Genomic DNA, 14371 nt, shown 5'->3' with positions numbered 1-14371 from the left:
CCTCTATTCCAGAGCAGCTGATTCAAATGATTGCATGACCATCAAGTGCTGCAGAAACCTGTTGATCACCCAGGTGTGTAGCAGAAGGGAAACACCTAAACCATGCAGGGCAGGGAGGCCTGAGGACCGGAATTGGGAAACGCTGCACTAGTGAATGCCCCATATTACGGTAAGAAACTCTTTCTATGATTTAAGTCTCTTTCTTTTTAAGCCACTTGAAAAGAAGTGAACAGCGACGCTAAGTCTTGAAAAAAGCAAGTTTCTCCTGGCAAAGACTGAAGTGTGCAAAAGGCAGCTCACTGAGACCAAATCAAACACAACACTTGGCCATGCACTACATAACCCAAACGTACATTCACATCTGAATGCAGGCAGAACAGAAATAAGTAGGATTAAACATATTAACATGACACAGTTACCAGTACCATATAAATTAAGACTACACTGCAGCAAGTTCAAGAAGAAACAGATTTTTTTTTCGAAAAAGGATAATAAATTCAGCTTTTTGTGTTAAGGTGACAAGACTTTGTGAAGAGTACATGCCAGTTTTCACTGAATCACTGTGAGAGAACATGCTCGAAAAAGGGCTTCGGCGGTGAATCAGCAAGCAAAGCGAACGATGTTTTACGGCGTCGCCGCTGAGCTGTAGAATCCAAACACGGGCAACCTCCAGGCACACGCAAATCCCATCGATCCGCCTCATGAGTGGCAGCGACAGGAAAGTTTTTGTAAGAGAAATGTTCAAATGTTCTTTTTTATTCTGGGTCTGAAGCATAAATTAGAAGCTGTTAACAGTTCGAAAACAACAAAAAAAAAAAAAAAAATCAAAAACGGGGAAGATTTGCTCCTTCATTTTTCCTTGTATGAGTCAGATATTCAGTCAAAATCTATTGATTTTGTTCTTTTTCAGTCAGACCGAAGCATTTGTCATGCTATATATATATATGTGTGTGTATATCTATAATTTTTTTGTCATAGAGAAAACTTCACAGATCGTCACAAGCCTGTTATGACTACATATGAAGAATGCAGCTTTTCATGATATGTTTGCAGCACTCCTATGGCAGCATGAAAGCACAATGTGCACACAGGGTCAGAGTCTGTGCCTTGCAGAGCAAGCGTCGGTCAGTTCGGTGTCTCGGAGCAAGATGTCCGCCTTCCTCGACAACGGCCCACCTTTGGGTTCTCTGCTCCTGCGTGTTTGTCTTTTTTGTTTATCTTCTTCTCTCTTTTTTTTTCCTTCTTTTTTACAGTTTTTGCAACACCAAGATGAATGCGGGGCATCTGTACATCGCTGCTTGGCGTCTCTTTTTGGAGAAAGAGAATGTGTGCTTCTTCGTGGTCAGGAGACCGGCGGATGACGCGAAACCGGGGAGATCTGAGGAGAGAGAAGAAAGACTCGTTAAACACGCCAACAAAACGAATGAGGTGGAGGGAAAGTATAATAAAAGCCACAAAAAGTAAAAGGATCAGATTTACAGATGACCTGAAAAATATGTCTTTTCAAAGAATTGCAGTGGAGGAACAGCGTGGGGCTATAACAGGGGGCAAAGAGTATCTTAATTTACGCTGCGAGACACAGAACGTGTCTTTCATTCGCATCCTGTGATCTACAACAGTTGACAGAAACAGCAGCCTTGATGTTCACTATGGTTTTACAGGAGATAAAACCCAAGGGAAGTGATTAATTTCAGTGCATGTTACATTACAATTCATTGTGGTGTGTCTAGCATTATTTTCTGCCAAACTTCCACCAACTCTGTTTCCTGTGAATAGTCTGGCCGGCATCCAGCTCCTCATCTCCTCCCAAGCCAACATCACTTCATGCTAACTGTGTTTTACCGTTAGTTTCATTTTGCTCTTTTCATTTTTAAAGAATTTATTAATTATGTGCCTTATCTTGACAGCTCATATGGCTAAAATCTTGATGGCTAACGTGGCTAAAATGTATTTGTATAAATCTCTCTTATACTGGTACTTAAAAAATATAAATTAATATTGACTGAGTATGTTATATGTAACATTTCCTTAGCTTAAAACGTGAATAAACAATAGCTACGGAAGGACGTAAAGAACTAATTTCACCTGCACGTCTTGGATAAACGGAAAGAAAATGTTGGGATGCCACATAGTCAAAAAACAAGGATTTCTAACATTTTAAAACAACTCAAGTCTTGGCAAAGAAGATATGATGTTTATCTGAACACTGTTTTCTTAACCTTTAAACCACCAAACTTTTCCATCATTTCAAATTGTGGTACAACTCTTACTGGTGATACTTAGGTTCCGTTTAATGGTCTTCAAAACATTTTCTGATGTCACTCATCTATAAGATAAATAAAATACTAATTAACAGCCAAAAAGTTGTTCAAGCAAATTGATTTTTATTCCAAGAGGAATTACTAAGAAGTGCAGTTAATAACTATAAACTCAAGCTGACAACAGTGAACCAAGAACAAGTGCTGGTGGCTATTTCCAATTCTTCTGTAGTCAAATGTCCGGTACTATGTGTGTGAGAGATGCAAACTGAGCTAAAAACAATTTATAACAGCAGCTATTACTACATGCAGTAGCCATGTTGGATTTATAGGCTGGGGTTGAGGAGAAACTTCTGACTTTTTCAGCTTCAGAGTACTTTCCGTAGAAATCGTAACCATAGATTGATATTGGCAGCCAGTTTATACTCTACCTTCACCTAACAACATGTGTCAGTTTTTTTTTTTATATAATGAGCATTCATTTTATTTATTTGCCCTGTCCCCAGTTATATAAGGTAGTAGAACATTATTATTTTCCTGGATTTCATGATGCCATCTGTCCCCACTACACGATTTCTAAGAGACAAATCTAGAAAGGAGAAACTCTCACACAGTTCGTTATTGTTCTCCTGGGAAAAATCTATGTCCTACAATCTCCTTCTGTGAGGTCCAAACATACTTCCTTTTTCCTTTCATTCCTAAGCACGCGGCCTTCTTTTCCATTCCTCCTCATTTCTTCTATTCACCACGTTCAGTGAGCGGACTTTGTCAGTTGCCATGACAGGCAAGCGCACTGAGAAACTAGTTCTCAATGAAATTAGCAGCAGGATCTTTCACTTCGCTGGATGCTGTGTTGCTCTGGCGTGCAGTTAGCTTAAACCTCCCGTCTCATCTGTACCTTTTCGAGACGAATCGCTCAAAATAAGGGGGGATAATGAGTTCTAGAAAATGTTTCATCTCAAGAAGGGAGGGAACATTACAACGCAGGAGCAGCAGAGCTGTTCTGAGCTGTCTCCTAACATTATCAGAGGGAAGACGCGCAGAGCTACAAGAATGAGGAGTCTCTCCACTTTCTTCTTGTTTAACTCTCAGGGGCCGAGGCCTGTCAGGACATTAGAAAAAATTAAAAAAATATGAAGAAGAATTGCTTGCACAGCTTCTTACTGTGTGGAGGTATTGGTCTGGGAATTGTGCAAACATAAAGAGGAGGAATCTGAGCTCACTACCCATGCTCCACATACGTCTGGCCTGCTTATCGTCAGAGCAGGAGTGTTGGGTTAGAATGAGGTCATCAAAAGAGCAGACAAAATGGTAAATCTTCAGAGTAAAATGACTACTATCAAGGATGATGTGCGTGTGATTGAGTTGTGAAAGATGGGGTTTATGCCTGCAAGCTTCCCAGCTCCCCTTCCTCACTTCCCCTGCTGTCGCTTCTTCCTTGTCACCTTGTAGCTGATGATAAACGGCTTCCGACGCGAGTTGCAAGCTACCTCCCTTTTTTGCAATGTAAAGACCACAGCCCTGCCGCCCACATCAAAGGTGCGGGGCCTGGAGTGGTGTGAGGGAACTGAGATTGGATTAGTGACAGCAGGGTTTTGAAGCTCGGTGATGTGTGGTACAGCTAATTTGTGAATCCTTTTTTCTTCTGAGAGTTTCCCCCCCACGGGAGCTATAAAGGTTTCCAATTCTCTTTCAGTTACCCTTTCTGTCCTTCGGCCTTTCCAAACAGTCACATACCTCACTTAACTGAAGCACCGAAGCACTTAACAGGTCTACCAACTTTACTCTTGATCTTGTTTTACTAACGCAACCCCAGCCTCCTGCACATTCTGAAACAGGCACAAGAAAAAAGATCCAACCTAAAGCATTGGCATCAACTCAATATTTTGGAACATGAGGACTGAAAGGCCCTTTCTTATTGTAACTCTTGTTAGTATTTATTAAACTTACTGGTTGTCTAGGGCAGTGGTCCCCAAGAATCAGGCCGAGGACTGGTACCGGTCCGTGGATCAATTGGTACCGGGCCGCACAAGAAATAATTAAATATTTCCGTTTTATGTATTATGCGAGTCTGGAGGAGCTTTTATTTTGAAAATTCTTTAACTGGATTCTCTCGGTTAGGTCTTGCGCGCCAACATTGAGCCAACAAGTAGCAAAATGAGTAATGAGTAAACAAATGTCTTTGGAAAGTTTCTTTACGAAGGGAAAAAGGCCCAGAGAAGAGACAGGATAATGGATTTATCCCGGTAGGTGATTCCCACATTCCAAGCTCTGCATGATACGGTGACCGGATGTTAATGAGGGAATGAAGCTTCAAACTGCTTTGCTACTTAGAGACCATGAATACCCTGTGCATCACTTCAGGAGTTATTGTTTCCCTTCACTCCCAGATGGGATCGTCTTGTTGCAGAGAAACAAGCTCAGGGCTCCCATTAATTTGTCGTTATCATGAGTTAAAATTTTCACGAAAGTAAAATGTTCGTTTTTGTGGGGCATCTGTATCTTATTTTGAAGGGATATGTAAACGTTACCATAGCGACCAGAGTCAGAGCGTTAGGGCAGTGGTCGAGACGAGAGGAGTGGAGCTTGTGAGTTTTAGGTCTGGTTCACACGATTTAAGGAATGTCGGCCGATTTTCCAAACCTCAGTGACCACAGAGCCGATAAAAGTCCAACAGGTTCGATCGGTTCGTGAGTCCAGCCACACGGCAGGAGCAACACACCACAACACGAACCGATTCCACTCATGAACATCCCGATTTCAGAAGAAAATCCCGTAAAACGCCCAACATACCAAAAGTGAATTTAGAGTAACAAACATGTCCGACGATGTAGAAGCAGTAGTGATAGTTTGTGGACTCATTTTAAATGATAAAAGACGTAACAAAAAGCAAAAACTTTGGATAAAAGACTGCGGGAGCAGCCGCTCTATTTGCTGCAATATGCACTAAACCGACGCACTAGACTCTCAGTTTCGCCATGTCAGCAGTGCGGGATTCCCTCCACTCTTATGTCACTGCCCTTTCTGATTGGCTACCTGTCACATTCAACAGGTTGCGTTCTCGCTCCCAGTCAGGGAAAACCCTACAAGATGCGATAAAAGGGCCAAGACAATCAAACATGTTGAATATGCCCAATTTTAGATGGGAGCGGACCGACGTTCCACGTAACACACCACACAGACAGGATAATTGTACGATTATCACAAGCGACAATCTTAGAACTCGGAACGTTCGAAGATTGTTATTAGGGGAAAATTGGGGCAAAAAACTTTAAATTGTGTTATGTGACCTCCTCCTCACCCGTCCCACCCGGGCCACATTAAAATTCCCAAGCTTTGACCAGTCCACGGTGATAAAAAGGTTGGGGACCACTGGTGTAGGGATCCTAAATTAGATCTCAGTGGGTTAAAATACTTAGTAGAGAGTTTAAGACACTGCTCTTACCTAATGGAGAAGGTACAGGTCAACGGTTCAGGATTCACGCTGGTAGATGTTTCCAGGTGCTGACAAAGGCAGTAGGAATGAGCGAGTACGGAACAGTTGTGATGCTGTTCCATGCATCGAGTGTGGGGTCATAGCAGTCCAGAGTTTTACACCGCTGTGTACCAAAGTACCCACCCACCACGTACAGTTTGTTTCCCGAAGCCACAGCCTGGCAGCTCATTCGCTTGGCCGTTACGTCCCCCACTTTAGTCCACTGGTAGTTCTCACTGCTGAACTTGTAAGCCGAGCAGGCTGAGAATTCGGTATCCCCGCCCATGACAAATATTTGGTTCCCCAGCACGGCAGCGGCGGTGTAACGCCACGGCTGTGGGCAGGATGCTGGCACAGTCCATCGGTTTTCCTGCGGATCGTAGCACTGCACCTTGGGCAGTTTGTCATGGGTGACGCTGGTTCCGCCGAAGGCAAACAACTTGAGTTTCACACTGACCACTGCCGCATTGCTCACACCCTCTCTGAGAGGTGCCACCATGGTCCACTTGTTTGCCACTGGGTCAAACTGTTCCACTTGTTTGAGGGACACGGACGGAGAGGCCGGGAGACAGCCCGTTGCCGCGGTGTGTCCTCCAACAACATATAGGCAGTGTTTCAGCTCCGCGGAGCCATGGCCAAACCTGGCGATGAGCATAGGTGCTGCTTTGGACCATTCCTCATGCACAGTGTCGTAGACCCATACGTCTTTGGAAACGCCATTCTCTGATCCTCTTCCGCCTGTGATGTAAACCTTACAGCCAATGGCACAGGCACTGAACTCCTTCCTGGGACTGGGGATGTCAGCCTTCGGGATTATCTCTTTGGCTTTCTGGTCTACCAGGTACAATTTGTCACACATGAATGTCTGTCCGCCAAGCAGGAAAAGGGCATGGCTGGTTTTTCTAGGTCGAGCACATGGGCTGTTGACCACGCCATCATTCTGGAGGATCTTAAGCTTGCAGCGAATAGCTTCATCAACCAGTTCTTTGCTTTTGGCCTGATCATTAATCAGCTCTTCTGTTGAAACATTTTCCATTAGAAAGATGGCAGGCAGTAAGGCGAGACGAACCGTTCTCAGAAGCTCTGGGAGATAGCAGTGCCTCTTTTCTAGGTCATAGTTAATCCAATTAAGGGCAGCTTCATAAACCAGTCTCTCATCTTCTGTCTCCAGCTCCTCGTGTGACAAAAGCTGCACTACCATATCTTTGGGCAATTGGAGAAAGTCCTCTGTCTTGCAAATGGCAGGGAAGTTGCTTAAACACATGCCCCAGGAGAGCTCTGACAGCTTCGTACACTGGTGGGCGTCAGACAGCAACAGCATGCCAAGACAGTTGGACGGATGAAGGTTTCTCTCCAGGAATTCGGCGCAGGCATCACGGATGTCCTGAAACTCCAACATGTCCCCAGCCTCCAGCAGCGACTCTGCATTCTCCTCGTTGATCACCACCCGTGATGAGTATGCGTAGTCAAGCAGCAGCTCTAAAACCTCCGGGTGGATCGAGTCTCGGAAGTCGACCTCGCTGGCCTGACTCTCCCTCAGACCACCACTGAACATGGCCTCAAAGTAGCGGCTGCAGGCGGCCAGCACGGCGCGGTGGCAGGGGAAGGAACGGCTGCCCGCGTGTAGGAGGACGTCTGTAAAGAGCCTCTGCTGCCGTAGAGTGTTGAGGTGCATAAGGACACTGTCAGCATAGGAGGATTTGTGGAAAAGGTAGATGTTCATGGAGCCGGTGCTGGCTCGGGATTTCCGGTTCTCATGGACGCACACTGACATTTTCATTGAATCCTGAAAAAAAAAGAAACAAATGAATGCAACATATTTAAAATCTATACGAACAGATATAAAACACATTATCTTTTACTGTAATACATTTTAGGCAAGTCTTAATCTTTTAAATAATGTATTTACATTTCTTGTAGCTATAAACGTAGGAAAAATGTTACTAGATCTTCATATGTAGTCATAAAAACAGATTAATCAGCTAGTAAAATAGGCCCAATTTGCCTCACAAATTTAATTCTCAGCAATGAATGCTGCACATGCAAACACTGGGAGATTGATGTGGCAATATTGAATCGTTCGTGCTAGTGTCCACAAAAGGATGAGAAAACATGCACTTTGTGGAAAAGGGAAAACAAAGCTCTATCAGGAAAACAGTAGTGATAGAGACTGCACCATGTACACAGTGTGTCCTTGGCCAAGGACATAGCAACTGTATCCTTCAGAAAATATTAGACCTTTATCTCTGAACATTTCTTAAGAGAAAACTTTAAAACATGCAACAGTTTGTTTTTCAAAGAAAAATGTGAGTTTGCATCTTCATTGTGATCACCTTCACTCACAGCACGCTTTCATTCCCTCCAATTATTTAGCAATGGCAACTGCCTCCTGCCTTGTGGTCGCTCTGTATTGCAACCAAGTCCCTGTGTGAGCTTGTAAATCCACATTTAAAAAAAAACATCCATATTCTGTGTCTGCGCTAAAATCCACACTCCTCAATAAATTCCACACAATCTCGCACTATTGCATGTAATACATAAGCTCTAAAATCGCCCTTTCCAAGCTTCAAGCAGATCCAGCTTGCTTGTTGTTTCCTTATTGGCAGCAAGCGGTTGCAGTGTGCGGTCAGCTCCCAACCTTCCAGTCACCGGGAATTCCAAGGATTCCAAACATTGAAGGCAAAAGGCCCTCACAAACATCCATGAAAACCTTTTCTAAACACCTGTGAGGCATGATGCATTTCTCCCTCTGTGCTCCAGTTTGCTGTTTACTTGGCTGAAAATGGGAATGTCCTCTGAACCCTTTTTGAAAAATTCAATTTTACTGAGCCAAATATTGGTTGTTATTTTTTAACGCATTAAGATGACATAAGAATTCTTCACTTTGCATCAGTCATACGCTAAGAATAAGGATGTTTTATATTTAATACAAACATAGAGCCTTTTTTTTAATATGACAGTATTTACATATTAACCAGCGGTATGACTATTTTGATATGTTTCCTTGTTCAGTTGCAGGTGTAGTCCATCACATGTAAATAAAGAGTTAAAGGAATGATTCGGGATTTTTGAAATGAGATTCTGTTGAAGGTTTATAAGCAGTTACTATCTCTCCTGGCATAGATATGGAATAAATCCATATTTGTTGGTCCTGCAAGCTACAAAGCTAAGGGCTAGCATGTGAAAGCCCTTCTACCATCTCAAAACATGCCAATTATTAATAAGGTTATGGAAGGTGATACATTTCTATGAGCCTTTAAACCATATTTTGCTACTTGCAATGACAGTTGTTTACACCAAAGTAAATTATTATTTACACAAGAAATGGATGTCGGAGGTAGTGTGCCACCAAAAATCTTCCTAAGTGAAACGTTGACTGAGAATGAAACATCAAGGTAATGACACGGATGTTCGACTGAAGTTCTCCAGGTTCAACCCTGTGCCAACATGTTCCCCCATTTTATACCTACAAGTTGGTTTTTTTCCCTTTCGTGTTAATTAAAAATTTTAATGAATTATTGAGATAAAAAGGTGATAAAATACTAAAAACTAATGAAAACTCTTTAATTAGAGGGGCACAGAATGTAATGCTGGTGGGTATGAATGGACATATGTGCAACAGTTGGCTTTACTCCGACCAAAATACTTGCACGTTTCACGCCGGAAGACAATTGGAGGTGAACCAAAACCTACCTTCATTTGTCGTGAAAATAATAAACTATTTTGTGAAAGTTAGTGCAATCATGAAGATAAAACTGTGTTTGTATAGCTTACTATGGCTTTTTTGAGATTGGAGCTTAATAAATGTGGCAAATATCTGCTTTAATTTTGGCTCCTTTCCACCTTGCAGTTAGCTTTAGCCTCCAGGACCAGCAAAACTGGATTTACACTAAATGAAGATGCTAACAGGCAAATCTTTGTAATGTCTAATATTTTACTGTTTATAGCATTTTCTTACAGATCCTTGATAGGAAAAATCCTGAACTATCCCTTTAAGTTCTGTCAGAGGGCAGATGTTTTACAAACCTGTAGGTGGCGAGGGATTTTACATTCGCATTAGATTTGAGTTCAAAAGACCTCGTTTGTCAAAAGAGATTCCTCCTGAACTGAAGTACAGAGAGGCGAGGGGACAGTTTCCAATTTCCATAAGTTTCATCATGCGCTTAAGAATCCTCAGAAAGCAGTCTTGTGAGGAGGGAAATCAAGTGTGAAGCCTTTAGGTGCAAATGCAAGAGCGGAGAGGATTTGTGAAGAGCACTGTCACTTCTACCTTTGGCTTTTAGGTCTCTCTGAATTCTGAAGGAATCGCTTTGAACTCCAGCTTTGATGTTCATGACGCACAAAGAAGTAATTCTTAGCGTTTGGCTGCAAGCGTTCTTCCTTGGCCGCAGTTGGTCAGTTTCTTTATATTCCCCCTGTCGCTCTTTTCATTAATGCGTGAAGCACTTTCTGAACTTTTCAGATCACGGTCGTGTGCTGGCCTCACACGCTTGCGTCGTGATTTTCATCGGGTCGATTTACCTAACAAACCTTTGGTTTCATGCTGAACTCAAATGACTTGCGAAACCAAATTAGGGTAGCCTTCCCAACGGCTTGGTAAACCGACTCGCTTTGGTGTGTGTTTGTGTGTGTGTGCACAGGGAGCACCAGCATTATTTGTCAGCAGTTTATGAAACATAAAACCAACTGCTAACTTCGCTCAACAGGCTTTATTGCATTCCAGCAGAGACATGACCGGGGCACACGTCATCTCCTGGAATCAGTGATGATTGGAATATCCTCGCCTGATGTCTCAACTGCAGGTGCCACCTCCTACATACAGACACACATACATACACACACACACGCCTGCACGCCTACATGTACACACTCCGCCTCTGCTTCTCTAATTGGAGGTTGTAAGTAGCTTGATTTGAGTAAGTGAACCTAATAAGTCCGGGACTTAATTAGAGAGGTTCTGCTTATGCTGTTAATTAGCATTTTAATAAATACGGCCATCCGTAGTTCATGTCAGAAGCATAGAAGCAGACAGGCAGAGAAACGACACAGCTGCAGCTCATATGATTAACTGAACAATGATGATCATGCGCAATGACGATAAAGGTAAAATATTCCAGTATGAACATCTTAAACTATACCAGTCATTCTGCGGTAGATTCTATATTTTTCTCCTATCTAGTCATAGAAGCTGTCACTTTGGTCCTCGCGTTTTTCTTATTTTGTTCATCTTTTCAGTCCCAATGCAAGCATTAATTTGTGCTTTTTTATGTTTTTCTGTCCTATTACGATCACTCTTCATGTAACTGTGATCATGTTTTCATGATTTTTTTTAATCTGCTTTAAATTGGTGCCTTTGTTATGAAAAATAGGTTTGTCTTTGATACACTTTATGCATCTTTTTATGGCTATGTTTTCCATTTCTGAGCATGTTCTGCTATATTTTATAATTTTCCTTATTTATACCACAAAGGGCTTCTTTGGGATGATCTTGGGGTAATTTATTGTGATATATTTTTATCATCTAAAGCACTCTGAATTGTCTTGTGGCTGAAATGTACTATGCAAATAAAAATTTGCATAGTATTTGCAAAAGTTGACATAAACTGTAATATACTTAATTTTACATATATGCATGTCTCATCTGAGCATATTTAAATTTTCTTTTCCTTGATGTGTCTTTTTTCTAGTATAGCAGATACATTTAGCTTTATATGCCCCCAATATAGCACATGTGAAATGAAAGTAGAGCTAGTGATCACACTGAAAGTGGGGAAAAAAAACAAAGCAACTGAGAATCTGCATCACTAATAAACCCAAACAGACGCAGTGATGAAATCTAAATGTCAGCATCATGGCATTTTGACTATATAACCTTTAGATTCAGTATCTCGCTTTTAATTTCCACTGCGCAGTAAATTTCTCTAGGAGCTGACCTTGTCGCGGCTTAAAACTTTATAACATCTTCACAACAACAAAATGCGACATGGCCTTTTTCCTCAGAAATGCTAGCAATCTAATCTGCTGTCCAAATGTTTGCTTGTTTGAGTTGAAGAATTTCAAAATGTTCTTGTTTTAACATTCCTACTGTAATCTCTATACATGACATCCAGTGCTGTGTGATATCCGGAGGACGTGTTTTAGATCAAACGATCTGCGGACCATGAAAAGTGATTCGTAGGCGCAACACTGCTGACCGTAGAACTGACCACGCAAACTGTCCGCACCGTGAACCATAGCAGTGGTGGCAGTATCATGCTGTGGGGATGCTTTTCTTCAGTAGATACAGGGAAAACTGTGAATGTTGACAGTATTTTCATTTTTCAAAAGGCAAACTTTATGGATAATTGGAAAAGAATATTGTAAAAACCAGGCGCTACACTGTCCTGATGCATCACCATAATATCTTGCTGAAATACATAAAAGTTTGAGGTCATTACCAGATGAAGATTTATGTCGACCTTTACAGGATTTGCTCTGTATTTGCTGTGGCATGTTATTAGGATCCCATCTTACCGTTTAGATCGCCTTCACCAACCAACGCTCGCCTTGTTAGGAACATGCTGTAGGCGCTACGTAGAAGTTAGGCTCAGCCTGACAGACTTGTCTAATAGGAACTAACTACTGTAATCTGAGCAGCAGCATCTCCACTGACTCGTCTCTGTGTTGTTGTTGTTGTTTAGGGAGGTATAACGAGACCGCTTTGGAAGGAGGAAAATTCCTCCAAAACGTTAGGTGTGCGTTTGCAAGTATGAGGAAGTGACGCTTTTCCATTGTTATTTCATTCTGCAATGAGATGAGTCCTTTCAATTTGACTGCATGACTGAGTTTGTGCATCATCTCTTGTGTGTGGCTCTACCGGAGAAAAAGCACCACAATTTCTTATTGTTCACGCTTTAAAATGTGAGATTCCGCATCCAGAATGCATTTTTTCAATACCCAGGAGTTTTGATGAGCTTTTTTTTTTTTTACCCTGTTTTCTATTGTTTTTTTCCCCCCTTTTAAATTGAACATAACACACATTTCCGGGATTCGTAGCTCGCTGGGCTATGAGAGGGATGGGAGGCAAAATGCCATCCTCATCCTTTTCAAAAGAAACCAGATCCAACAGACGCACAGCCAGACTATGTGCCACATGCAGAAAGAAATACAAGAATGGGAAATAGGAAGAGAGAGAGAGAGAGAGAAAAGGGTCTGGCTGCAGTCTGGTGGAAATCATTGCCAGGTGCTCACAGTCAACCATGGACACGGGAAGAGAGAGGGATGGGGAGGGAGACAACTTCAAAAGTAAACACCAGGCTTATGTGGACTTAGCTCCGAGCATCTGCCGAGACGCACAACAAAGACCGCAGACGTGCAGTGGCAGCAGGGAACAATCTAAAGACCCTCAAACAGACTCAGATTCATTGGCTGCATATATATATATATATATAAAGAAAAATGACATGGGAGCGTGAAACACCTTACGCCGCCAGCAAAGAGGAAGAAATCCAGAGGGGGGGAAAAAGGGAAACGCAAAATGCAAACAATAAAAGCAATATTGACATAATGACAATGTCCACAATTCGCTTCCACTAACCCTGATGCGCTCGACCCGGACCGCTCCCCTTTCACTGTGCAACTTTAAATTCGTAAGTCAGTGGGGGGGGGGGAATAAAGCGCGTATGTGGAGAAATTGTTCGTTGTTTTTACCTCTTTGGGTGAAAGAAGGACTTCAGTCGCGCCCGACGGGTCGCTCGAGCATGCCGCTCGTGAGAGAGCCACGATGCAAAGCCTTGTGCGCTCGCGCGGAGTGCAACTCCTCTGGTTATCTCCGAGCAAATAGGTCGCGAGAAGAGCCGCGCTCTCGCTAAATACGCGGACTGCTCGTTGGGTCTGGTTGTGTGCGGCGGAGAAGAGGTGAATAATAAGGGGAGACGCTGTTTGGAGGCGTTCCTCCAGCTCCAGCTCTGCTCCGCTGCTCGTCGTCGCCCCTCCGCCTGCTCTTCCACTGAAATCAGTGGGTGTGTTTTTACTGCGAGGGTGTGTGTGGCAGGTCGCTTTCGTATTTAACCGAAGAGCCGCCTCTGTTTCTTGCCAGGTTATAGAGAGCGATAATACAGTTACCATTTTTCAAAAAATAACACTCTTACTAAAGATGACCCCTTGTTACGTTATAGCGTTACGTTACTACAAATAAAAAAAAATTTTAAAAAAGAAGTTTGAATGTATCTACAACTCCAGTCCTATTAGTGTGTTGGGCTGCAACATATCAAATGTGACCTTTGACCTACAAGAACTGCTTTCTATTGATCCTCGATGGGCCTTTTAAATCGAATCGTAATATGTTGTTATCCTAGATGATGTTCACGAATCTCCAAAAATATATATGCTGTATAATGTTAAAACAAGAATGTATTTCAAGTTGTTTCTTGTATGTTATCTCATATTATTAATTTATAAATTCAGAAAGCTTTTAATGTCGTCCTCGATAAATTAACTTAAACCTCGAACGAGATCTTGTTTGGGATCGTTATGTGTTTGTAACTGTGTGTGAGAAAACAACCCGTTACATAATCATTAATATTATATCTTTACTCACTTTATTGTCTGTTTGTCTAAAGAATGGAGTTTGGTAGTTAAAAAGCACGTTTAGAAATCA

The 14371-nt window shown here is 42.3% G+C and overlaps 1 protein-coding gene across 1 annotated transcript; it reads right to left on the bottom strand.

Annotated features, from left to right (window-relative positions):
- Positions 1-454: 454 nt before the first annotated feature.
- On the bottom strand, positions 455-13721 carry enc1 (ectodermal-neural cortex 1). Its single transcript, XM_028025611.1, has 3 exons — positions 13423-13721; positions 5704-7519; positions 455-1378 (listed from the first exon to the last, which is right to left on the bottom strand). The coding sequence occupies exon 2, from the start codon at positions 7511-7513 to the stop codon at positions 5738-5740; it is 1776 nt and encodes a 591-aa protein (XP_027881412.1). The 5' UTR covers positions 7514-7519; positions 13423-13721; the 3' UTR covers positions 455-1378; positions 5704-5737.
- Positions 13722-14371: the final 650 nt, after the last annotated feature.

The sequence above is a fragment of the Xiphophorus couchianus genome, chromosome 8, assembly GCF_001444195.1.
Source record: "Xiphophorus couchianus chromosome 8, X_couchianus-1.0, whole genome shotgun sequence".
Classification (NCBI taxonomy): domain Eukaryota; kingdom Metazoa; phylum Chordata; class Actinopteri; order Cyprinodontiformes; family Poeciliidae; genus Xiphophorus; species Xiphophorus couchianus.
The sequence above is the reverse complement of the archived record's forward strand: the minus strand, read 5'-3'. Positions and strand labels throughout refer to the sequence as shown.

Bases quoted from the DNA above. Each gene is read 5' to 3' on its own strand.
- enc1 (XM_028025611.1), bottom strand. From the start codon at position 7,513: ATGAAAATGTCAGTGTGCGTCCATGAGAACCGGAAATCCCGAGCCAGC.